The sequence below is a fragment of the Gopherus flavomarginatus genome, chromosome 5 (assembly GCF_025201925.1).
Source record: "Gopherus flavomarginatus isolate rGopFla2 chromosome 5, rGopFla2.mat.asm, whole genome shotgun sequence".
In the NCBI taxonomy this organism is placed as follows: Eukaryota; Metazoa; Chordata; order Testudines; family Testudinidae; genus Gopherus; species Gopherus flavomarginatus.
This window is the reverse complement of record NC_066621.1, coordinates 88,246,458-88,272,289: the sequence shown is the minus strand read 5'-3', so window position 1 is coordinate 88,272,289 and position 25,832 is coordinate 88,246,458. Positions and strand designations below refer to the sequence as shown.

At 39.5% G+C, this 25,832-nt stretch overlaps 1 protein-coding gene across 6 annotated transcripts in view; it reads right to left on the bottom strand.

Annotated features, from left to right (window-relative positions):
- FUT8 (fucosyltransferase 8) overlaps positions 1-25,832 on the bottom strand; it is a 256,259-nt gene that overhangs the window by 120,032 nt on the left and 110,395 nt on the right. For 3 of the 6 annotated variants that reach the window (XR_007774466.1, XM_050953513.1, XM_050953514.1), the window contains exon 1: positions 10,324-10,740. The exons of 1 other annotated variant lie outside the window; for it this stretch is intronic. Coding sequence is in view for 2 of the 5 variants with exons in the window: in XM_050953513.1 (XP_050809470.1) it covers positions 10,324-10,526 (203 nt within the window). In the remaining 3 variants the exon portion in view is untranslated. Of the gene's footprint in view, positions 1-10,323; positions 10,741-25,832 lie in introns of those variants that run through there. 2 more of the 6 variants (XM_050953516.1, XM_050953515.1) reach the window with 2 other exon arrangements.

Here is a 25,832-nt window from a genome sequence, read left to right as displayed (position 1 = left end):
CAGTACTATCATCAAGACTAGCCATCGGTCACACCACTAAAACCCCATAAATTGAGATCTAATAGTTTGCAAGAGGGAAGAAAAAATATTTTATAAGTTTATAATTAACACTGATATATTTCAGTGGCAATCAATGGATCAAAGTAGTGAATTCTAGCTTTGACCAATATCAGACAGAGAGGCTATATTTCAGAGTTCATACATGGAGAAAGAATACTGCTCCTTCGGTAAGGCTAATGGTTTTTCCATACATAATTCTGTTGAAAGGACCAGAGGAAACATAATTACAGTACTTCTGATTCTTTCAATCCCACTTTCCCTTCCTGCTCTCAGAAACAAATTAAACATTTTAGGATATTTTTCCAAAATGTATAATACTCTCAGAAGCATTAGGAAAAATGTCAATAGGTTAAGTAGTTGCCTTCAAAATCAGTGTTTTTAAATGTAAAAGTGACAGCTTCAGACTTCTGGACTTTCCAATTCTAGTCTATATTCCTTTTCTTCAAAAGACATTCTTACAACAGATTGGTTATCTGACCTAATTATACAGATATTTGAAGTCATATTAGATAGTCTAGCACATGCTATGATTAGCTCATAAAATATATACAATTAACTAATACAATCAGATTATAGATATCTGATTGACATTGATGAGGAAGACAAACTACACAATTGTCCAGGTCAGGAAGGTATAAATGGTCAGCCCTGGAAATGTGAACTGTCAATCCTGCCCCACAAAACCTGCCATCAGTATCAATGCTTTAGGGAACAAAAAAGGCAGCAATAGAGCCTCAGAGCAGAGCTCTCTTGACACAGAGATATTGGATCTGAAGCAGAAAAGACCTGGAGTGTGCCGTGAGGAGCCCTGAATTGGGAAACCTACAAGAAATCAAGCCTGGGGAGAAGGCATGGATTGCATTAACTGATCAGCAGACTAGAAGCTGGTGGTTGCTGAGGGACCAGTTATCATAGCCCCATTATGGGCAAACAGAGGGAATCCTAACCAGATATGTACATACTTGGTGCTTCAAAAGAGCTAACTTTCCCAAAGCTGATGAAAACTAAGTGAAATTAATAGGGAGGAAAAATTTAGACAAAATCTGAATGAAAATTGGGAGGTGTTTAAGAAGAGTTTATTAGATGGCTAAAAAGGTCACAATTTATAATAATAAAAAAGGACAATTATAATACATAAATGGAAAAAAGGGAAGTAGACCAATCAACACATTCAGATTTATTGAATGTATAAAATTGGTAAGAATAGGTAAAGACACCATGGAAAAAATCCATGGCTGGCAGGGCCAAGGACACAAGAAGGAGCTTTTTAAGTATATCAAGAACATAAGAACTAACAATGGTATAGTCCCATTACTAGATGGAGATAGTAAAATAAGTAATAAAGAAGAAAATAGAGAAGTGTTCGATAAATATTTGTCCTGTCTTTGGTAAGAAAAAAGATGATGTACTAATATCACATGAGAATGATGATACTTTCCAGTCCATGAGTAAGGAGGATGTTAATCAACATCTAATAGGAAGAAACATTTTAAAATCAGTAGGCCCAGATAATTTACCTCCACGAATCCTAAAAGAAATGGCTGAAATCTCTGGCCTACTGATGTTAATTGTTAATAAATCTTAGAATTCAAGTCTTCTTGACTTAGACAGTCAAGAAGACTGGAAAAGTGCTAAAGTTCTGCCAATATTCAAAAAGGGCAAGCAAGACGATCTAGGTAATTATAGACCAGTTAGCCTGATGTCAGTCCAGACCAAAATAACAGAAAAACTGATACAGGATTCAATCAACACAAAATTAAAGGATGGGAATGTACTTAATTCGGGTTGCCAATTTTGGTTGGACATATTCCTGGAGGTTTCATCACATGCCATAATCTTTAATTAAAGACTAATCTTTAATTAAAGAGTTCAGGACAGGAGGGCTGGCAACCCTATAATTAATGCCAATTTTCATGGAAAACAGATCTTGCCAAACAAATCTGATTTCATTTTTGATGAGGTTACAAGTCTGGTGAAAAAGATAACCACACAGGTTTAACATTTTTTGAATTTTGTAAGGCATTTGACTTAGTACTGCACAAGATTTTGATTAAAAATTTACCCTACACCCCTTCCATAAAGTATAAATTAAATGGATTAAGAACTAGCTAATTAGCAGATCTCAGAAAGCAGTATTCAACAGGGAATTATAATTGAATGGGGGTGTTTGTAATGGGGCCCCACAGGGATCGGTTCTAGCGCAACACTAAATATTTTTATGAACTATCTGGAAGTAAATGTAAGCCTGTGGTCGGAAGCTGTAGAAGGAATGAGCTTTCTGCTGCCATCGATTGCTGAAGTATAAGAATAAACAGAATAAGATGGACTTTATTTCCATATTAATTATGATCTCAGCATGAACATTCTACTTGTTTTAATTAAACTTCATTTAAATTTTGGGTATAGAGGTAAATGAAATGTTACTATCCTTATTATGTGACAAAAAGGCAACAAAAACTGCCTTTAAATGTACTCTGAGTGATGAGGCACCAAAACCAAATCTCCAGTTTTGCAAGACTGAGGAATGGAGTTTGGAGTTTCTATCATGTGGCAAGGAGTGAATCTCTGGTGACAAGCACTCTGCTCAAGGGTTCTATGAGTCACCGAACCCCCTCCACAACTGGACCTTTGCTGAAGTTGCAGAGTACCATGATAGAGCTGAGTGAACTCTGTTAAAAACCCCCTATTCAGCACCACCAGGGAGGTAATTACTATAGCTGGATTAGGTGGCACAGCCTCTGGACCAGATCCAGAGTAGGGATGGCACTGCAGCAGTGTGACAAGAGATGGCAAAGAGGCAAAACTGTGGCAAAAGAAAATGCAGAGATGACACCTACCCAGCACCAGCACAGCTGAAATCACTTTAGCTGGGCTAGGCAGTGGACCAGTCCTAAGGTTTGTTCTCTATGGGCTGGATGGGTTATCTTTCAGGATAGCGAAATTAAGCTGACTGGTTTATAATTCCCTGGCTTGTTTTTGTTCCCCTATTTATTGATAGGCACTATATTTGCCCTTTTCCAGTCTTCTGAGATCTTGCCTGTCCTCTAAGACTTCTCAAAGACAATCGCTAATGGCTCAGAGATCTCTTCAGCCAGTTCCTTAACTATTCTAGGAAGTATTTCATCAGACCCTGCTGACTTGAAGATTTCTAACTTGTCTAAGTAATCGTTCACCTGTTCTTTTCCTATTTTAGCCTCTGATCCTACCTCATTTATGCTGAGATAGTTTGCTTGTGCCCCTTATAATGTCCCTTTAATAAACTGCCAATTCTCCTGCATTCTTTTTTCCTTAGACTAGTTTCCCACAGAATTTTACCTACCAATTCTGAGTCTGCCTTCTTGAAGTCCATTGTCTTTATTCTGCTGCTTTCCCTCCTACCATTCCTTAATCATAAAAACTATCATTTTGTGGTCACTTCCACTCAAACTGCCTTCCATCTTCAAATTCTCAATCAGCAGGAAATTTAGAATAGCCTCGCCGCTAGTCACTTTTTCCACCTCTTGAATAAAAATTTGTCTCCAATACACTCCAAGAACTTGTTGGATAATCTGTGCCCTCCAGTATTACTTTCCAACAAATGTTTGGGTTGTTAAAGTCCCCCATCACAAGTATCCCGTTTTGGATAATTGTATTTCTTGTTTTTTTAAAAAAACAAAACCTCATCTTCCTCTTCTTTCTGCTTAGGTGATCTATAGTAGACATTTACCATGACATTACCCTTATTTTTAACTCCTTTTGTCCCTACTCTGACACTTTCAACAGCTCTGTCTCCCACTTTTATCACAACATCAGTGCAAGAGTACACATCCTTTGATATACAATGCATAACCATTTTTTCCCTGCCTGTTCTTCCTGAACAAGCTGTATCCTTCTATACAATATTCCAGTTATCTGGATTATCCCACCAAGTTTCTATGATGCCAGTTATGTCATAATTGATTACTCACTAGTATTTCTAGTTCTTCCTGTATATTCCCCATACTTCTTATGTTAGTATACAGATACCTATGATAGTCATCAGATTTCTCCTCTATTCTGCCTCATCTCTCCTTCGCCCTGCTGTGATTGCCCAGGTTCTCCCCAGATTCTGACCCTTCACCCAGGTTTCCACATTTTGGAATTACCTGTAGGCTTTTGTCTCCCACCTCAGTCAAACCTAGTTTAAAACTGGTCTCACTAGGTTAGCCTGTCTGTATTGGAAGATACTTTATTTTCCAATGTGGAATTTTAATTCATGAATAAAAATATTTAGCCATCATAGGTCAAGAACAGATCTCCATCCTCCCTTTTTCCTGGGAACTATTAAATAGTTGTAGCAAAATCTGTAGTAAGAGGAGGCCCTGAGATATAAGAGGTATCAGAGGCCTGAGGCCTGAGCTAAAGTAATGGTCAAGACTTTGCTAACATAAAGCAAAGTTAAGCTGTGAGCCAGAGGCAGGCCCTGCTCACAGAAGCTGGCAAGGAAAGGGCTGATGCTGCAAAAAGATCAGTACCTTTTAGGTACATAACACTAGAGATCAGAACACCCTATACTGGAACATTCCACTGATAACAAGGAACAGATTGACCCATCCCAATGACAGGGGCAAAAGGGTAATATGATGGATAGAGTTGTTTTGTTCGAACCCAACATGTACAAGGTGAGAGGCGGCACCTGACTACGTAGAGGGGTTGCACCTCAATACGTCAGGAGTGATGTGTAGCTTGTTTGTACCTGTGTATAAGAATGCATCCCTGGGGCGGTGTCTTTGTCCGGCCTAGGGGGCAATGGAAAGTCCCGCCACTGACTGAGCCGGGTCCATTGCCAAGAGGCACTTTCTCGTAGTATGCCCTGAATTAAGCTAAGAAACCTACAGAGAACTGCCATTGTGTCCAAAATCGCAATAAACCCGGCCAACGTGACTTTGCACCTTACTAGAGCCTGTGGTCATTGGGGGTTCTCTTCGGGTCTGCTGTGTCAGCTATCTGCGCAGAGCTGGGACAGCACACAGAGGGAACACACGCATGCAGCCGAGTGATATTAACACAGAACAGAGCAGAGCACCACACCGGTAGCATCTGACAACAAAATCCTTTCCCTTGATGCTGAGTGGAACTTGCTCCTAGCACAAGGAGAGTACACGTCCTGTCAGCGGATTTCCCCTTAAGAGTGGTTCTGGAAGAGGAGCCGAGAAGAAGGTTTTAGAGGAGGTGGAGAAAGAAATTTGATGGTGTAGCCAAAGTGCATGAAATCTAGTATCCACTTGTCCATTGTGATAGAACCTCCATTTGTAGGCAAAGTAAGCTAGGCAGAAATCAAAGAAGAATTCGGAAACAGGTGCAGATGGCATCATTGTTAGATCGCAACTCTTGAGAGTCCTGGTCATGCAAATCTCCCCACCAGTTTTCAGTAATATCAACTAGGTGAAATTTATGCTTATAAAAAGCAATTTCTGTTATTCTTGTTTATTACCAAGGCAACTAGCATCGGTGTATAGGCAATTACAGTTACTTGATTAGTCTATAAATACCTACATAGGAAGATGATATCTGACATAGGGAGGCGCTTTAATCTAGCAGCAATAACAGAATCCAATGGATAGAAGTTGAAGTTAGAAAAATTCAAATTGGAAATAACTTCTTAAGTGAGTTAATCAAAAGAAGGTTTACCAAGGTCAGTGATATATTCATCATCAGTTCGAGTCTTTGCATCAAGATTATAGTCTTTCTAAAATATAACTCTGGTTAAAGCATAAGTTATTGGGCTCAACAGTTATTCACTTATATGATAGGGATGAATAATTCTCTCCATTGCAGGAATTACTGAGTAAAATTCTATGGCTTGTGCTATGCAGGAGTTCAGACTAGATGGATATATTGATCCTTTTTTACCTTAAAATCTATTCTTTATTTCTTCTCAGATTCTCATTCTGGCACTACACTTTACTATATATACATTGTAATATAGGACTAATAGAAAGTCTTATTTAATTAAACTTGTTTAGACAATATTTAAAATGTGGCTGATGAAAAGGTCTTTCCTTTTTCTCTAACATGGGAAGATACTCCTAATATATGTCAATACTATGTCAACAAAAATATACTAAAACATTTAGCCAATTTATTTATCAGCATACATTAACAGAGTTTAGAAAAATATTACAGATCATTTAATAGACTTTTATCGGATGACTGTAGATAGTCCAATTTAAAGTAACTGTGAAATATAATTGTCAGGAGGATAATGCCTTTGCAGGAGTGCAAAGAGGCATCTTTCCTTTGGAAAATATTGTGAAATGACAAATGCTGTTTGGTACAATCCGCAGGATTTGAAAGTTGAAAAGCTACATCTCATAATTCTTTGTGATTCAATAATAAGTTATCCTTCATAGGACCAGTTTAGCAGTATTCAGTGAGGGGGAAGAACTTCAGAGGCAGGGAAATCCTCCCTGTTTCATTCTAAACACTTATCTATCAAGTACTGGAATTTCTCCCTCAATGCATGTATAATCTCTTAATATTAACAGGGTCTGTCTGTGCCCAGTAAAGTGAAGAGGTGTGCAATAATATCAGATGATATTTTAACTCTAAAAATGATTTTTTGCACTATTTAAAAGTATTTGTTCAAACTTAAAGCAAAATTTTCCCATCCACAGTTCAGCTCTATCAAGGTTAGCAATGCTAGGTGTCTACTGTGGACATGTCATTGGCTAGTGTTACTGTAATCACCATAACAATTAGATTTACTTGAAGAAGATCTAACTGACAATGTTAAAATGGTGGTAGCCAGCAGTTAGTCTTCACTAGCATTCTGCTCCATATGGTAGTAACAGCTGGACATTAATGAAAAATGTCCCTGGGATAAACAGGGCTTAAGGATAGGAATATTACTTCATTTCTTTAACGCTGACAGCATGTTGCACATATTGTTCCATTCAATCATAAAGATGACCAAAGTATTGAATTCTTCATACTTTATGTGCTATGCACAATTTGTTCACTGATTAATAAAATTACAAATGAATTCCGCTACTTTTCTAAAATGTGAACACTAATGTTTCTTCAGTATAGTACATCTTGTCAACGTCAATTACAAGCAATCCAAATGCTTAGGAAAAAATCTTTAATAGAAAGCATCTTTGTTATAACAGTTAACATTCTACATTTTAAAATAATTAATTTTCTACTGTACAGATGTAAGCAGAGTTTGGATGAGCTCTCCCCTGACATCTAGTGGTGAGCTGTGGAAAAAGACTTCAGAAGCTGATCTCTTTTGCATGGACACCTGCACCCTGCATAGGTGCTCAGCATGATGGGACTGCTTGCCCAAATGATCACTTGTGCCTGGTATTAGATCCCCAGTCTCCTTGTTATTAGGGCAGGAGTAATAAAGGGTTGTTATCCTTGTTGTGTGCACTGAGGGCAGCAGAATTGTACCTGGCATACCCCAATGGAGGGACTCACCCTCAACTGAACAGCACTCGCTAGGCAGGGCACATAGGTTCCAAAGCCCAATGAGCGGAGAGAGGCTGGAGACAGGTATTTGTACCTGCTGGTGTGGGTCCTGTTCAAGGGTCTTAGACACCATTAGATCTTTCCTCTCTCCATGGCATAATAAAAGAGTTAATTTAGACTCAATTGAGAGTCTTGTTACATGCTGCAGAGCTGAAATCACTGATACCTAGGTCTAAGCATTAGACCTACTTTGGGACAGTGTCTCTATTTTGAGTGATTGCCCAGTGTGCACCAGCAGTGAGACTCCCCCACTAACAGCTGATATCACTGAGAGCTGAAATCACTGAGAACATAAGAACATAAAAATAGCTCTACTGGGTCAGACTAAACGTCCATCTAACCCAGTATCTTGTCTTCTGACAGTGGCCAGTCCCAGATACCCCAGACGGAATGAACAGAACAGGTAGTCATCAAGTGATCCATCCCCTGTCGCTCATTCCCACCTTCTGGCAAACAGAGGCTAGGGACAAAATTCCTGCCCATTCTGGCTAATAGCCATTGATGGACCTATCCTCCGTTAATTTATCTAGTTATTTTTTGAATCCTGTTATGGTCCTGGCCTTCACAACATCCTCTGGCAAGGAGTTCCACATATTGACTGTGCGTTGTGTGAAGAAATACTTCCTTTTATTTGTTTTAAACCTGCTGCTTATTAATTTTATTTGGTGACCCCCTAGTTCTTGTTTTATGAGAAGTAGTAAACCACACTTCCTTATCTACTATCTCTACATCACTCATGATTTTATATACCTCAATCACATTTACCCTGTGCTGTCTCTTTTCCAAGGCAAAAAGTCCCAGTCTTATTAATCTTTCCTCATACAGACGCCGTTCCATACCCCTAATCATTTTGTTGCCCTTTTCTGAACCTTTTCCAGTATAACTTTTTTGAGATGGGCAACCACAACTGCACACAGTGTTCAAGATGGGGTGTACCATGGATTTATATACAGGCAACATAATATTTTCTGTCCTATGATCTATCCCTTTCTTAACGATTCCCAGCATTCTGTTTGCTTTTTTGACTGCCGCTGCACATTGAGTGGATGTTTTCAAAGAACTATCCACAATGACTCCAAGATCTCTTTCTTGAGTGGTAACAGCCAATTTAGACCTCATCATTTTATATGTATAGTTCGGATTATGTTTTTCAGTGTGCACTACTTTGTATTTATCAACATAGAATTTCATCTGTCATTTTGTTGCCAGTTTTGAGAGATACTTTTGTAGCTCTTTGCAGTCTGCCTGGATCTTAACTATCTTCAGTAATTTTGTATCATGTGCAAATTTTGCCACCTCACTGTTTACCCCTTTTTCCAGATCATTTATGAATATGTTGAATAGGACTGGTCCCAGAACAGACCCCTGAGGGACACCACTATTTACCTCTCCATTCTGAAAACTCACCATTTATACCTACCCTTTGTTTCCTATATTTTATTCAGTTACCAATCAATGAGAGCACCTACCCCCTTATCCTGTGGCAGTTTACTTTGCATAAGAGCCTTTGGTGAGAGACCTTGTCAAAGGCTTTCTGAAAATCCAAATACATTATATCCACTGTATCCCCTTGGTCCCCATGCTTGTTGACCCTCTCAAAGAATTCTAGTAGATTGGTGAGGCATACTTTCCCTTTACTAAAACTGAAACCTGAGAACTGTGTTAAGCGTTGGGGGGCATCTTGGAGAGCGAGCAGCTGGCAGAGAGGTGTGGCAAGTGACTTGCAGGGTGGCTGGTGGAGAGGCATGACCAGCAGGGCAACTGGCAGACAGACGTGGCCAGTGGCTAGCAGGGCGGCTAGCAGAGAGATGCAACCAGACAGGTGGCTGGTGGAGAGGCATGGCAAGTGGCCAGCAGGGAGGCTGGTGGAGAAGCTGGCCAGCAGAGAAGCTGGTGAAGAGGGCCAGAGCAGAGTCCTGCAGAGATGTGGCTATCGGCCATTGGGGAGATGAGCGAGTGCCCAAGCAGTGCAGCATATAAGGTGCCTCCTTACTTCCCCCCACCCCGCCTTCCACACAATATGGGAGGTGAACTCTGCGAATGAACCTCTGAACTCTGGGGCTGCACTGGCCACAGACAGCAACTGTTAGTGGGGTACAGAGAAGGAACAGACACGTTAAAGGGACTTTGGGGTTGCTGGACTTAAGGCCTTGAGGGGAAAAGGACACTGCCCAACTTACTTGTGGGTGGGTCTTTTGCTCATAGTTTGTGTTTATGAACCCTAGTTGCCGTGTTTCCCCAAATTAATGCTGAGTTAATTCCCTCCTTGTATTAAAAGATTTGGCTACATTCAGACTCAGTGCTTGCGAGAGGGGAAGTATGGCCTCTTAGAAGCAACCAGGAGGTGGTGTGTAATTGTCCCAGGTCACTGGATAGGGGCTCAAGATGGTTTTGTGTTGTACTGTTGAAAAGGAACCCCGAGATACTGAACCTGGCCCTTGTTGCTGCTGGCTCCTCCTGGCAGAAGGGTTACATATATAGTCTATAAAATGCCCTTCTGGGGCAAACTCTGCATTAAGATAGATTATATTTGTCTCTATCCTGTCAGACATCATCATCGTGTATAGTAACTGTCATACAATTAATTTTTTTCAACATTCACTCACAATAAATCATGCTACCATGTGCATAGAGGAATAACTAGAAAAAAATGTTTGTATGAAATCTGTTTTAATCTTGCAAATGTGTATAAACAATGAGATAAAAAAAACTTCAAAGAACTTTGAGACATCACCCACAGGTTTTCTGAATAAATTTTTTTAAACCTACCTGAGAGACTCTGCCATTCGCCTTAAGTCTTCATTTTGCTGTTTTAAACGTTCAAGCTTTGCAAGTATCTTGGATAGTTCACGGCTGGAGTGATCTGGGTGTTCATTGTCTCGTACCAAGTGTCCGCCTATATAAAATAGCAAGGTCCCCCAGGCAAAGAGGATGAGCATAATCCAACGCCAGGAACCAGTCCATGGCCGCATTTTCAGATGCTCAGTTCACTGCAAAACTGTTTTAGCTCACAGAATAAACATTGTAATTCCTTAGTTGGCACAAAGATGGGCAACTTCTGTTCCTCTGTTTCACCACATTATGCTTAAGACAAATTATAATCAGTATTAGTCCTACAGCAATTCTTTAAGAGAGATCCTTAAGATGTATGTAGAAAGCTTTAGTATCATGTGCTTCTTCGTTTTATATTCTGTAGAAAGAATAAAACAAGTGTAATTAAGTAACGTGATTTATAAATAATGGAATATATTGGACTGCAATTAAAGTAAATATACATTCAAGAAAAAACTGGCAGATTACATTTCTACCCCTTCGTCAACTAAAGAAAGAAAACCTTTTAAGTTTTCACAGTAAATAAACCATGTGTATTAGAAATATATGTCATGTGACAAAACAATCTGCTCCAGAACTAAAATAATGTGAAGCATCATCAGCTCTTCAAAATAATAATGCTCACTAATCTGTCCAATACCATTTCACACATTGCAAAAGATTAAATCATTGGTTTAATCAATAAATCAGAATAGGTATTCTGCAGTAAATTTTGTATGATCTCAAATGGAAACATAAGCATAGCTATTTTTAAATTATACTATTTTTTCATCTTCTATCCTCTCTCATGTTTTATGAACTCTCTACTAGCTATCATTTTATTGTACCTGCCTTAGTACACAAGAGGTGAGTTGCCATTTTTATAATGGACTCCACTACTGACATGTAGATGGGCCAAGCAGCATCTATATCAGCAATTAAGCATCTTACAAGCACTCCAAAGACTACAAGCAGTAATTTATAAACTAACTAACTATCCTCCATATGCATTCATCCTTAACTAGGTCAACCTGCACTGGCTTCAAGTATGGAAACATAAAATTAATCACAAATCTTTATTTCTCATTTAAACTGCAACACAATCCAGCTTCATTATTAGGCTTTCCAATACTACTCACTGTTTCTTTGTAGAAAACATTTGTGAACGTTCAAAGGAGGGGTGGGGAAGGGACTTCAAATAAATTACCACCATATACTTAAGCACAGAAGGAAATCTTCTGGTTTCAAATCGAAAGAAAAAAAGAAAATCAACTAAGTGTTTGAATAGAAAAATGCACAAGTACTTCATGTAATGCTAAAACATACGCAACGATGCATACCCATGTATCTCCAGACAAAACCAAGTTTATGAAGCCAGCTCAAATTGTTAAAACTTATATATAACTTGTATATAAATAAACATAGGAGTTACTTTTAATTTGGTCTTAACAGTTGTATATGTACTACATTTGCCATAACAAGACTAAAACAATTTTATCCAAAGTGACTTTTTAAAAACATCTTTCAGTTAATTTTCTGCTTAGCAAAACACATCACCTCCTGGTTCTAACAATTTCCTTTGTCTCACTGTATCTAGAACTGATTTTAAAGTACTAATTGATAAGAAAGGCACGCTATCATCTAACCCCCCATCTTACTCTTTCCTCCTTATCTGCAACTGAACATTTGTGCAGATTGTCAGGAATCAGTATTTCCTATGCAGCTGGGAATCTTCTTTTGCCCTCCTTTCTGTGACGTTGCAGTCTATATGGTTTTATAAAAATATGCTAATGAGTGAATATAATGTAACTGGAATATGCCTTATGCAAAAGGTTTCTTGTAAGGTATCATTACAAAGCTTATAACCTACTGAATGTGATCATCCTATTTGTATAAATGTACCACTCTTGTATCTGAAACTAGAAATATGAAATATAACTCTGAGGGCCTATTGTAATTATGCAAAGTGTGGGCCACTAATGGTGGTTTGGAATACTCACCAGCACCACAGACCACACAACAAAAACACTAACCCAGGAACCTATCCTTGCAACGAAGCCCATTGCCAACTCTGTCCATGTACCTATTCAGGGGACACCATCATAGGACCTAATCACATCAACCACACTATCAGAGGCTCATTCACCTGCACATCTACCAACGTGATATATGCCATCATGTGCCAGCAATGTCCCTCTGCCATGTACATTGGCCAAACTGGACAGTCTCTACATAAAAGAATAAATGGACACAAATCAGACGTCAAGAATTATAACATTCAAAAACCTGTTGCAGAATACTCAATCTCCCTGGTCACTTGCTTACAGACCTAAAAGTTGCAATATTACAACAAAAAAACTTCAAAAACAGAGTCCAATGAGAGAGTGCTGAATTGGAATTAATTTGCAAAATGGACACCATTAAATTAGGCTTGAATAAAGACTGGGAGTGGATGGGTCATTACACAAAGTAAAACTATTTCCCCATGTTTATTTCCCTCCCCCCCCACTGTTCCTCATAACTTATTGTCAACTGCTGCAAATGGACCATTCTGACTACCACTACAAAAAGTTTCTCCCTCCTCTGCTGGTAATAGCTCACCTTAACAGATCGCTCTCATTAGAGTGTGTATGGTAACATCCATCGTTTAATATTGTCTATGCATACATATGCACATCTTCCTACTGTATTTTCCACTGCATGCATACAATGAAGTGGGCTGTAGCCCTCGAAAGCTTATGCTCAAATATATTTGTTAGTCTCTAAGGTGTCACAAGTACTGTTCTTTTTGCAGATACAGACTAAGGGCTCGGCTACACTTGAAACTCCAAAGCAGTGCTTTGGTCATTGTTCCAAAGAACATGCTTCCATGCTTATGATGCTCATTAAAAAATATAAGTGTTCATTAAATTTGTGACTGAACTCTTCAGGGGAGAATTGTATGTCTCCTGTCCTGTTTTACCAGCATAAATAGTAAAATAGCAAAATTCTGATTTCACCAACTATGTACACCTCCCAGCCCTAAATTTCTATAATTCTTTTATATTGATTTTCTACAGACTTAAATGAAAAAGTGCCCCTACTGAATACCTCCCTGCACACCACTTCTTCAGTATTATCAACAATAGTGAAAGTATCAAGTGTCTTGTGATATCTGGCATTTTTCATACAGTTCTAGCTCTCAGAGTCATGTTATTATATGAGGCTCTCAGCCTTGTGTTTTTTTTTAAAGGAAGTTTCTAACTCTCATGGTTGTGGAGAAAATCTAAATGCAGAGGGTTTAAAACAAGAAAGCAAATAAAAAATTCTCAATTTATTATTTTTAAACTCATGATTTTAAAGAAAATCATGATTTTTGGGACCAGATTCATATTTCCTGCAACATCCTCTATTTTCCTTGAAGATCTCTCAACCATGTAAGTTTGCAAACCTATCAGGCTTATGAAAACTCAAGATTGTAAGAAAAATGTCGGATGAAATACTAAATGAGCAAACAGGAAAGGTTGGGAAACCCTTCACTGTAGTTTTCCCGAGGCTTGTGCAATTAAAAACCCTAGAACTTTTAGATATACCAGTTGGGAGACTAACTGCCCTTTGAATACAGCAACATTTCCCCAAGCACACCTAGGGGAGCACAAAGTACTAGTTGGGGGTTGGGGTGCAGACAGACCTGTTAATTCTTCTCCTGAGTCTTCATTTTTTAAGAAAACTCATCTCTAAGCTCTTACAATTCCAAAGAAAACTTTCAGAATAGGACCTGAGTGTAATCGATAAAGCAATGTCTGCCTGAGTTTGCAGTACACCTGAAAATTACTTTGAGGTGTGAATTGCCCCATTCATTTCAGTAGGTACTAACTCTGATGCTAATGATGACAATTAACAATGTTGACATTTAAAGTACTTCACTAATACTTTATTCTATTACTTCTAGTTACATCCCTTAGGCATTGTCTACACTAATGTGGTAAGTCAACCTAAGTTATGCTACTCCAGCTACGTGAATAACGTAGCTGGAGTCAACATAGGTTAGGTCAATTTACTGCGATGGGAGACTCTCTCCCATTGACTCACCTTAATCTTCTCATTCTGGTGGAGTACTCTGCAATCGATTTAGCAGGTCTTCACTAGACCTGCTAAATCAACCCCCCGCTGCATCAATCACAGCAGTGTTGATCCCTAGTAAGTGTAGATATGGCCTTAGACAGCTCTAATTCTTATCCATTCTTGGTATTTATAAAAAAACAAATTCTTCCAAATACACCTATGATGAAATCTTTGCCCCAATGAATCAATAGGAGTTTTGCCACTGACTTTAATGGAGTCTGGATTTCATGCTATGCCTATCACCCAGTTACTGGAGTGCAAGAGAGAGAACAACAGTTAATGATACTATATTTCTATAAGAACACTGACTGTATCTTAATTTTAATGAGAAGGTTTATTAAACCAAGGTTTAATATCTTTGTTTCCACACACATAAAATCCATTCAAAGTACTGAAGTAAAAACCAAATTATTTTGTGGCAGTATGGAAACAATAAGAAATATCATTTGGTAATTTTTTTTGGTTATTTTTTGTTTTGATTTGCTTTGGGTTTTTTTGGTTTTTTTTTTTTTAAAACAGAAAAGGCTTGCCACATTTTCAGGTGGTATAATTAGCAAGTTTTACAGAAACTGTAATGCCCTATTGCCATACGGTTTAGACAATTCCATTAATAAAGAGAATGCTCATTTTAATAAACAGTTTATATAAAACAGCTAAAAAGCATGAGAAAATCTATAAATAGCTATATTGACCAAAAATATTTAAAGCTGTACAGTAATATATCAGTTTATTTTTAGGATAAATAGCAAAAGTAAAGAAATAACCTATTTGAAGCTAACCTATACTAACTAAACCATTAACAACTACCAGAAGAACAAACTAGAATTAAATTAACTAGCTCGAAGACCTTACAGACAAGTTCCATTAGCTCTCTAAACTGCAGCAAAGATACTGAGGCAGTTTGGTGGGAGGTGTTGCATTTCCTTACATAGAGTAGAGCAGTGACATCGTCCTCATATGAAGCTATTCAAACACCACACCAATGGATATTCAACAGAGCTGACAGAAAATCATTTCAGTGGTTTTATCTCATTTTTGTAAGGTCAAAATATTATGAGAAGATGAAAATATTCTGTTTCTACTGCATTGTTTTGATTTCATTTTAAATTTTATATTGAAATAGTAATATATTTGATATGCTATGTTCAATAATATTTTGACATCATCAAAACAGAACATTAAGAAAGTTCAAAAAAAAACCTTTCATCTCAGAGTTTTCATTTCACTGAAAATTCTGGCTTTTCATTCCAATTTGGAATGAAAATTTTGGTTTCCTACCAACTCTATTATCAAGCCAGTTCTGCAGGTCCACACCACGGCTCTATTCACAAGTGGTAAAGCAAAGACAACTTCAAAGAAGAAATTGCCATTTCTTTTGTGTTCATCATATCTCCAAATTGCAACTGCTATACATGTAATGTAATCCAATGGGTCTCTCAAAATGAGGTCTGTGCAGCAACACTGATTCAAGGAGTAAATGCTGACTTTGAAAGATATGACAAACACAGGCATATCTTGAGACTATTACATTAACTTTATGAATATTATCTGTATGTTTGAGGCAGCCCTTGAAAGCATGAAAAACTTCAACGACTATTATATCAAGATGGGCCAGACAATAGGTACCCATAAAATATTCACAGACATTTGTATCAATAAGTTTTTTATGTGTTTGTGTTTCTGGCTCAGTGGGTGGGGTCCCTGTTGAATCTGGAATCATTAGGAGACAATTAATGCAAAGTCCCAAGGCTGATTATGCAGACAGCCAGCCTTTGAAGACTTATCCCCGGGAGAACAAGAGTAGCAACTGATTTTACCTCTTTCAGGAAGCCTGGAAACAAAGATGGGGATTGGGGGTTTAAAAGTTGGGCTTGAACTGACTGAAGGGGGTGCTTCTTTGGCTACAATCTAACACAGCCTGATAACCAAGAGACGCAAATCCTTAGACAGTAGTTTGAAAGACTCTGAAACCTATTAGCAAGTCCCTTAAGGATTGATGAGGGGGGTCTCTGGTAAACTTAAAATATGTGTTTAGATCCTTTTATTGTTTTATATATTCTCTCTGTATACTTTTGTCCTTAAAAACATTTACTCTGCTTTGGAAGAGCTGCTTGGTTACAACTAACCACTGGCACACATTGGCCATAGCCTTTGGAAAGAACACAAAGTGCAGGGGTTGGACTTGAGTCAGACTTGCTGGGACAAACACTGTGAAGTGCAAGGCGGCTGCAAGACTAAACCCGTGGTCGAGAGGGGCCTGAATCCCTGCATAGAGAGGTGACAGCTAGAGGCCTAAGATCTGAGGGGACATTCCTTCAGGAGACCATGGAACAGTTCAAACATTGATACCCCAAAACTGTGAAAACGATAATTGACAGATCATACTGGAAATTGAAGAGTTGCCTCTCCTTATGTTTCCAGCTGTGCAGTCAAAATTAAAGAAGTTAACAATAATTCAGGGATTTCTTCATATTACTTTCTTCACACACCAAGTCACAAATGGCAAATATTTCCCGCTCCCAAAAGTATGATACAACAAGGTACTGGAGTATTCCAGAGGGAGCGTGCAAGAGAGCTCTCTCTCTCTAAATATACACATACCCACACTTTACTCCCCCTTTTCCCCCAGCTACCCAGTCCCTTCTTCCCTCTACACCTTATGGCCTCTATTGAAAAGAAAGCTCAGCAAAAACTTTATAGCTTTACATCAGAGTTGCTTAAGTGTAAAACCACCTAATGCAATCTTTGGAAAACAAGGAACCGTCCAGTGAAGTAAACCTTATTTAAGATACCTAGATACATACACATCTCATTAACTAGGTGTAATGACAGACTACATACCTTCATCTCCTTTTCACTTTTAACATAAAAAGGAAAAGAAAAAAGAAAAAAAGTCTACATGACGCTCAAAAGTTTTATTTTCACCTGACAAATGACTGACCTACCATATCTCCTCCTTGGTAGTTGCCAAAGTCTCCTCCTTTCTTAGTGAGGAAGATTTCCAAATCCCTTTTCAACAGCAGAAACCTTTCTAGGCTTTAACAAAAAACAAACAAACAAAAAAGGACAAATATCCAGTCTACTACCCAGCTGCCAAAACTTCACATCTCCCAACCTATGAATAAAAACACTTAACATAACTAAGCTGCAGAAAATGCCCAAGAACCTAGTTGCATAAATCCTTTGAAAACAGACTGACCCAGTACCCAACTGTGAAATCTTCCCTGGAGCCCTTTATTGGAGACACAAGAGATCTGTGACAGGTTTGGTAGCACATGATACTTCATATCTCAAAGAAGATAAAGACACTTATGAAGACTTCCTGTCCATCCTTGTAAATTATTTTGGTTATTACAAAATGTTTTTATACTAACGAGAAAAACTAAGAAAAGTTTTTAGGTTCAGAATAATTGTACTAAAAATAATGGATAGAATATTGTTAAAAGCAAATTTGTAATTGAAAACAAATTTTATCTGTATTTAAGCCATCATTTTAAAGGTTTAACTTAATCTTGAATGTACTGACCTGTTAAAAAAAAAATCAGCATAGGATATGCAGTAACATTTAATGAAGCAGAAAAACACTGAAAAGTATCTGCTATTATCATTCATTAGAAGTACACAGCCTTTACTATAATTGTCCATTGAGTGGCAACTAATATTGCAGGAAAAGAAGCTCAAATAATGATTTACATACTGCTACATGTGGAGGACAAAAAAAGTAGTTAGTGGCACAAATTTAATTTAGACGCTATTAAAGAGAAGGCAGAACATTTACATTAAAATTATGCTAGGACTCCATTCAGGATCTGCTTGGATGCATCACCCAGGAAACCACATACCTCAAACTGAAAGTTACTCTACATTAGAGCAATAAACCAGGTTGGATAAAAAACAACAACTTTGACAAAAAAATTAAAAATCGGTTTTTATTTAAATCAGATATTTTTGATAAAATGCCTTTTGAGGAAAAAACCTATCTAAAGATAGTTTTAATTAAGATACATTATAGCTCAAAGTTATCTCATCATGGAAAAGGGATTATAAATTCTAATTCTATAGCATGAGACAATATATTCATGTAATGTTTAAAAAAAGTTTTGTAAATGAGTTCCAATAGTTTATGGATTAGGGACCCAATTTTATGGGGTTCTAAGGGCTTCTGTATAGAAAGATCAACCTAAAAAATCTATCTACCCAATGGGACTCAGTGCTCAGTCTAGAAGATACCAGAGATCCTTAGTTTTGTGCTTCTCAGAGATAACATGCTTCTTAACAGCAAAAATGTTTTAAACAAAAGCAAAACACTATCTGAGGCATGTGCTCCATTCATATTACCTTTTGCATAAAGGAGTACAAACATTTAACCAGTGCATCACCATCTTCAGGATTCTGATCACTGGCCTCAGAGTTGTTACCTCAAATGGGAGTTACAGATGTTTAAGTCAACGTTCTTGTGATCACTACCTTTTGGGATCAGTTCACACTGAGGTTTGATCTTGTAAACTCAGAACTTTCATGAGCAAATATCCTCTGAACAGCCCTTAGAAAATCAAAATCTCCAGTTCCATAACACAGTAACCAAAGTATTGATAGTTATGTATTTCCAAGTACAAGCACAATTTTTTCTACATAGGTGCTTAATGCTCCTGAATATTTAAATGCAAAATGAAACTAATCCAGCTACTAGATCACTGAATGGATGGTAAGGATGTCACAAATGGGAGATTCTATGGTCCCAATGCTGCAAAGATTTACATCCATGGTCACTCACGAATGTGAGTTATCCCACTATTTTCACTAGAGGCTACTTAAGGTTTAAAGTTAAACACCTGCATAAATCATTGCAAGATCAAGTAAAAACAGCAACCAGAAGGAGAAAGGGAGACCCTGAGCCAGCAACAGACAAAAAAAATAAGAAACATTAAATAATGGACTCTAAATATTTTTGATGAAATCACCAGCTGAAAAATCACAAATAAGATTTTTAAAGCCCATTTAATTTTTTTTTTAAAGAGTATGGTATCATGTTTTGGTTTATGATAGTGATTAAATAACCTCTTTGAAAACCAGTTCCAGGCTATAAATAAGTGTTCATTACCCATATGCTCATTGGACTAGCAAAATTCCTCTGTAAAGAGAAATCTTGCCTCACCAACCTACTAGAATTCTATGAGGGGGTCAACAAGCATGTGATCAAAGGGGGAACCAGTGGACATAGGACACTCGAACTTTCAGGCCTTACATCAAAAGCTCGTGCACAAACTAAGCAGTCATGGGATAAGAGGGAAGGCCCTCTCATGGATCAGGAACTGGGTAAAAGATGGGAAACAAGGGGTAGGAATAAATGGTCATTTTTCACAATGGAAAGAGGTATATAGCGGTGTCCCCCAAGGATCTGTACTGGGATCTGTGCTGTTAAACATATTCATAATTGATCTGGAAAAAGGGGTAAACAGTGAGGTGGCAAAATTTGCAGACTGCTGATTAAAATACGTTGCGTAGCATATAAATACGTATCATATTAATATGTATTATCCACACTACACACACACACATATTTTTGTATGCATTAAGCCAGCAGTCCCCAAACTTTTGAGGGTTGTGCCTCCCCATCCCCCTCCCTGTGCCCCAGGAGCTGGGGCCAGAAGCGGAGCCACGACTCCAGGGTGGAGGATGGGATATGGACAGGGGTAAGGGGGCTGAGGCAGTGGCTGCAGCTGGGAGTTGGTCTGGGAGCAGGGCCACAGCCAGGGGCCAGAGCTAGAGGCAGGGGCAGGGGCAGGAGTGAAGCGGCAGCTGGGCTGCAGTGTGGGCGGGCCCACAGCCAGGGGTGGCTCTGCTTCTGGACTTGCCCCCAGCCTTGGCCCCAGGGTGGGAATGGAGCAACAGCCTGCTGCTGAGCAGGGCCACAACATTTTGGCACCTGAGGTAAGGAGCTCAAATAATGCCCCCTTGCCCCCTCGCTTGGGTCAAAACTTTGAAAGGTCTCAATTCTGCCTTCTTCCTGTTCTACTTCTCTCATGGTACTGCTCTGCTACCTACCCCAATAAAGGAGAACTGACAACTTAAAATGCCTTGTTCAAAAATTTAAAGTAACACTTAACTTTCAAACACCTGAACAACAAATGTAACTTTTCTTGTTTGCATAGTAAACACTGGCATTTTTATCTGTTTGAATAATCAAAGTGGTGCTTTCCGTGCCTTCTTGGTTGCAGAGATTTGAACTGCTTCCTGCTGAAGGTCCACAGTCTGGGCCAGCTCATGCTCTGTTGAGCTGGTTGCAAGGTTGACTAGCCTCTCCTGTGTCATTGCGGAGCATGGATGTATTTTTATTAACTTCAGCTTGGAAAAGCTGCGTTCTCCACTGGCAACTGTTACAGGAAGTGTTAGAAGTATGTGCAGAGTAGCAAAAGCATTTGGAAAGAGAGTGGTCATCTTATTTGTGCACATATATTCCAGAACAGCCTTTGGAGTTGGATCCTGCTGAAATGCATCTTGAAAGGGCTTTCAGTTCGTTACCGAAATCACTCATATCAATATTGCGCATGTCATCGTGTGTCAACATTGCCTCTAGTGCCCTGCATTGCTGGTGTAGGTCTTCTTCAGGTATAGTGAGGAGTTTTGGAATATACAACGTCCCAAATATACTGCTGTGTTCCTTGAGCTGCATGAAACATTCAACTGACTGCACTGCACAATCTAGCAATTGGTTAAAGAATTCAACTTTGAATTGTTGTTTGGGGTCTCTTATGGGATTATTCTGTGCCTCGTAATCAAAATGGCTTCTTCTTTGGTGACTCTTGTACTCTTGAATGGGTAGGAAAATAGCTTCAGTGTGAAGTTCCTCTGCCAACTTCCGTGCACTCTTCGGCATGTTTTGAAATCCCTCATCTGACTAGTAAGACTGTAGGTATGACTTTGCTTTGTCCAGTTGTTCCATTGCTCCACATATCTCAAGGTCAACACCTAAGAGTCTCTTGCTTACAACATTTATTTCAAACAGTATGCCATGCCACGACACTAAGCCACACAGAAATTTGAAGTTATGTATGTTTCTGGGGATTCCATTTCCCTCTGCTACTGTTCTCCCACAAACGGTTCCTGTCATAGCATTAACCTCCATAATGGCAACTATGGCATAATCTGTCTTCCCAATCTGGTGTTTGATAGGCTTTATCACCTCCACTCAACTTTCCCATCATGGGGCACTCAGTGGTTTCAGTGTCAGAGAGGATGTTCACAGATGTTGCTTCAAAATCTGCCATTAGTTGATGCAGAGCAAAATATTTAGACACTTTGAATTACACCTCTACCCCAATATAACGCGGTCCTCGGGAGCCAAAAAATCTCACCATGTTATAGGTGAGGACACGTTATATCAGGGTAGGGAGAGGAACCGCTCCCCTCCCCAGCTCACCTCTGCGCTGCCTCCGCCTACGCCCTGAACAGCTGATTGGCACAGCAAGCCTGGGAAGGAGGAGAAGTGAAGCTGCACCATGCTCGTGGGAAGAGGTGGAGTGGAGGTGAACTGGGGCGAGAGAGGCCCTGGGAAGGGCCACAGCAGGTAATGGGCAGGCGCAGAGGAACCGCCTGTCGTAACATGAATTCAGATATAACTAGGTAAAGCAGCCCCATCCCCCGGAGCGCTGCTTTACCACGTTATATCCGAATTCGCATTATATTGGACTGCATTATATCAGGGTAGAGGTGTACATTAAAAAATTCAGCAGCCTCACTAGAAGCTGATGCTGCATCACTGACCACGAAGTTCAATGAATGAGAACTGCATGGGACAAAAACAAAAACAAAAAAACTCAAGGGTTTAACTCTCGGATCCATGTCTGCACTCCTGTGTTCTTTCCTCTCATGTTGGCACCATTATCGTAGCCCTGACCTCTCATGTCAGCTATCGCAATTCCCGTATCTTCCAGCTTTTTAGGAAGCACAATTCTCAGACCAGCTCCTATATATCATCAATGACAATGACAAATTCTAGAAAATGCTCTCTGACCATCACCAGTGCAGGGACATTTTCACTAGCTTTTGCTGTTGTTACAAAACGCACCATTAGTCATTTGTTCCATATGGCCCATGTCAGGTGTGCAGTCCAGAATAACAGAGTAATGTCTTGCTGACTTCAGATCTACCACAATCTTCTGTTTGACTTTTGTTGCCAGTAACTGTATGATCTCATTTTGAATTGTTTTTCCAAGGTAGTGATGTGTGTACATTTCTTGGGTGGTGACTCTTCCCAGATGCTCCTGGAATACAGCATCAGACTCAGCCATCAGCTCCACAATTTTAAGGAATTGTTTGGCACATACAGCTGATGTGAAGTGCGATGCAGTGCTAGGTTTTGGGTAGCAAGCATTCTCACAATGGCAGTGAGCCTTTTCAGAACATTTTTCCAGTAAAGAGACTCTGATGCAATCTTCTCTTGATGCTGATCATCTACGGTGGCCTTTAACCTTAGTCTCATCTCAAGCTCTTTGCACCTATGGAATGCTCTCTGGTGATTTGCTGCCTTCTCGTGGCATGCCAGATTTCTAGCCAGATTTTTCCAGTCCTTTGTTCCTGTGGAAACTTCTTTTTTCATTGTCTTTGGGGAACATGAAGTTTTTCACTTGCTGCAACTCATGCAGTACAAGGAAGTCCCTCAGGCTACTGCTCAAGTGCGTTCACAGTCCTGGATCATCTAGACTTAAGGAACTAAACTCAGCAGCAGCTGTTTCTTGCACTTCCACCACTCTTTTCTCTGATCTACACTTTTCTTCAGGAATGTGCATGGTTACATCCATTTGAGCTGGAGATATGGATGCTGCAATAGCTTCCAGGTCACCTGCACTCTGACTAACTGGAAGATGAGGCATCTCCTCACCATTCATGTCTCACTGGGGCTGGAAGGCTCACCATGAACATTTGTGTCTATGTATCTCAGGAGAGTTCCTTCCTGCTTAGATAGAAAAGCTTCCTTTGCTTTCTTTCTTTTTCTAAATGCTGTCCCAGAGGGGCGTTTTCTTCTTTCACTCACGACTGCTGTTCTGTGCCAGCTATAGTGGCTCTCAACATTCATTTGAAGGGGACAAATAAGCAGGATGGTAGCAGGGCCTGAGTGAGGGAAGATATCAGCATCTTAAGGGCCTAACTGGCTCCTGCTACTTCAGTTGACTGCCTGTTTTCCTCAAGTGGGTTCAGGGAAGCCGTAGGAAACAGGAGGCTCCCTGAGAAGCTGGTGTTAATCAGTCCAGGCTCCTGGAGGTGCTAGAGAAGTACATAAGAGGCTCCTCCTCCTCTCTCTCCTGCAGCTCCTGCTGCTTTCTGTTATTTCCTCTCACCTTTTCTCCTGCTTGCCTGTTATGTCTCTTGTGCTGTTCTTCCTCTAGTATAGCACTCCACCATCTCTGTGCATCTAGAGCAGAGAGAATACATATGCACCAGCAGCAGACAATTTTCTATACTCTGGGTCCTAGTGGTGACCCCCAAAGTCTGGCACCTGAGGCAGCTGCCTCAGTTCACCTCATGATAAGGCCAGCCCTGCTGCTGAGGCTGGGGGCTGGGGCAGGGCTGGGACTGGAGCCATGCTGGGGATGTGGCTGGAGGCGGGACTGAAGCAGAGCTCAGAGAGGAGCAGGGAGCAGCTGGGTGGTGCTCCATCCCTGCCCCCATGGGGGTTGGCACCAGTCCCACCACACACACTCCCCCCACCAGATGTTCCTCTACACACCCCTCTTTAGAGTGGCATACCCCACCCTTTGGGGACCTCTACATTTAACACAAATATTTTAACAGTGATATAGCCTAAACTGGCCTATACCATAAACCTGTTCACTTATGCTAAATACCTCATAACACCTTGTATTTGCTGAAATAAGCATTTGGCACAAGCAGATAGGAAACTTGTCAAAATCAAGATACATACATACATTGTCTTAGTACAATCTAGGGAAGTGTCTTCAAAGATCAGTACCTGGAATGCTAGCATCTAAAATAAAGATAAGGAAGGAACAGAACAAGTTAGGGAACTGGAACAAACTCAGTGGTTGGATTTTAGTGACACGTAAAAAATGCCTAACTTGTAAAACCATAAAAATAATACCAGCCAAAATGTGTAATTTGGGGAGCAAACCTTCTGCGTAAAGTGAATATAACATCACTGCATGGGACTGCTCTTCAGAGATTAGTACCATATAGAACCTTTCTCCTGTACCATATTAACAAACCTCACTGACATTGGTTATTTGGTCTCTTCAGTATATTTAATAATGAAACAAAGAACCAAAGTGTGGTCGATCAACTGACTATATAAATTATCAACAAGATTATACTAAATTGCTCAAGCCAGTTAAGTCCAAAGCCGACTGCCAAGAGTTACAAAGGGATCTCACAAAACTGAGTGACTGAGCAACAAAATGGCAGATAAAATTCAGTATTTGAGAGTGTAATGTACATTCGAGAAAATAATCCCACATAAAATGATGGGTTCCAAATTAGTTGTTACCATTAAAGAAAGATCTTGGAGTCAGTGTGGACAGTTCTCAGAAAACATACACTCAATGTGCAGCAGCAGTCAAAAAAAGCTAACAGAATGTTAGGAATCATTAGGAAAGGGATAGATAATAAAATAGAGAATATCTTAATGCTACTATATAAAAGCATGGTATGGTATCCAAGCTATACCTTGGATGCTGAGTGCAGTTTGGGTCACCCCATCTCAAAAAATATTAGAATTGGAAAAGGTACACAGAACAGCAACAAAAATGATTAAGGGTATGGAACAGCTTTCATATGAAAAGAGATTAAAAAGACTAGGACTGTTCAGCTTAGAGAACAGACAACTAAGGGGGAGGGGGATATGATAGAGATTGATAAAAATCATGAATGACATGGATTACATGAATAGCCAAGTGTTATCTACCACTTCACACAACACAAGAAGCAGGGTTCGCCCAATGAAATTAATAGGCAGTAGGTGTAAAACAATCATAAGGAAGTATTTCTTCACACAACACTGTCAACCTGTGGAACTTGTTGCAAAGAGATGTCGTGAAGGCCAAAAGCTCAAGTGGTTTAAAAAAAGAATTAGATAAATTCCTCGAGGAAAAGTCCATCAATGGCTATTAGCCAAGAAGGTCGGGGATGAAACTCCCTGCTCTGGTTGTCCTTAAACCTCAGAGTGCCAGAAGCTCTGATTGAATGACGGGGGAATGTATCACTTGATAATTGCCCTGTTCTGTTCACTCCTCCAGAAGCATCTGGCACTGGCCACTGTTAGAAGACAGGGTACTGAGCTAGATGGACCATTGGCCTGACCCAGTATAAACGTTTGTATGTAATCATGGCACAATATATATTTATTGTAC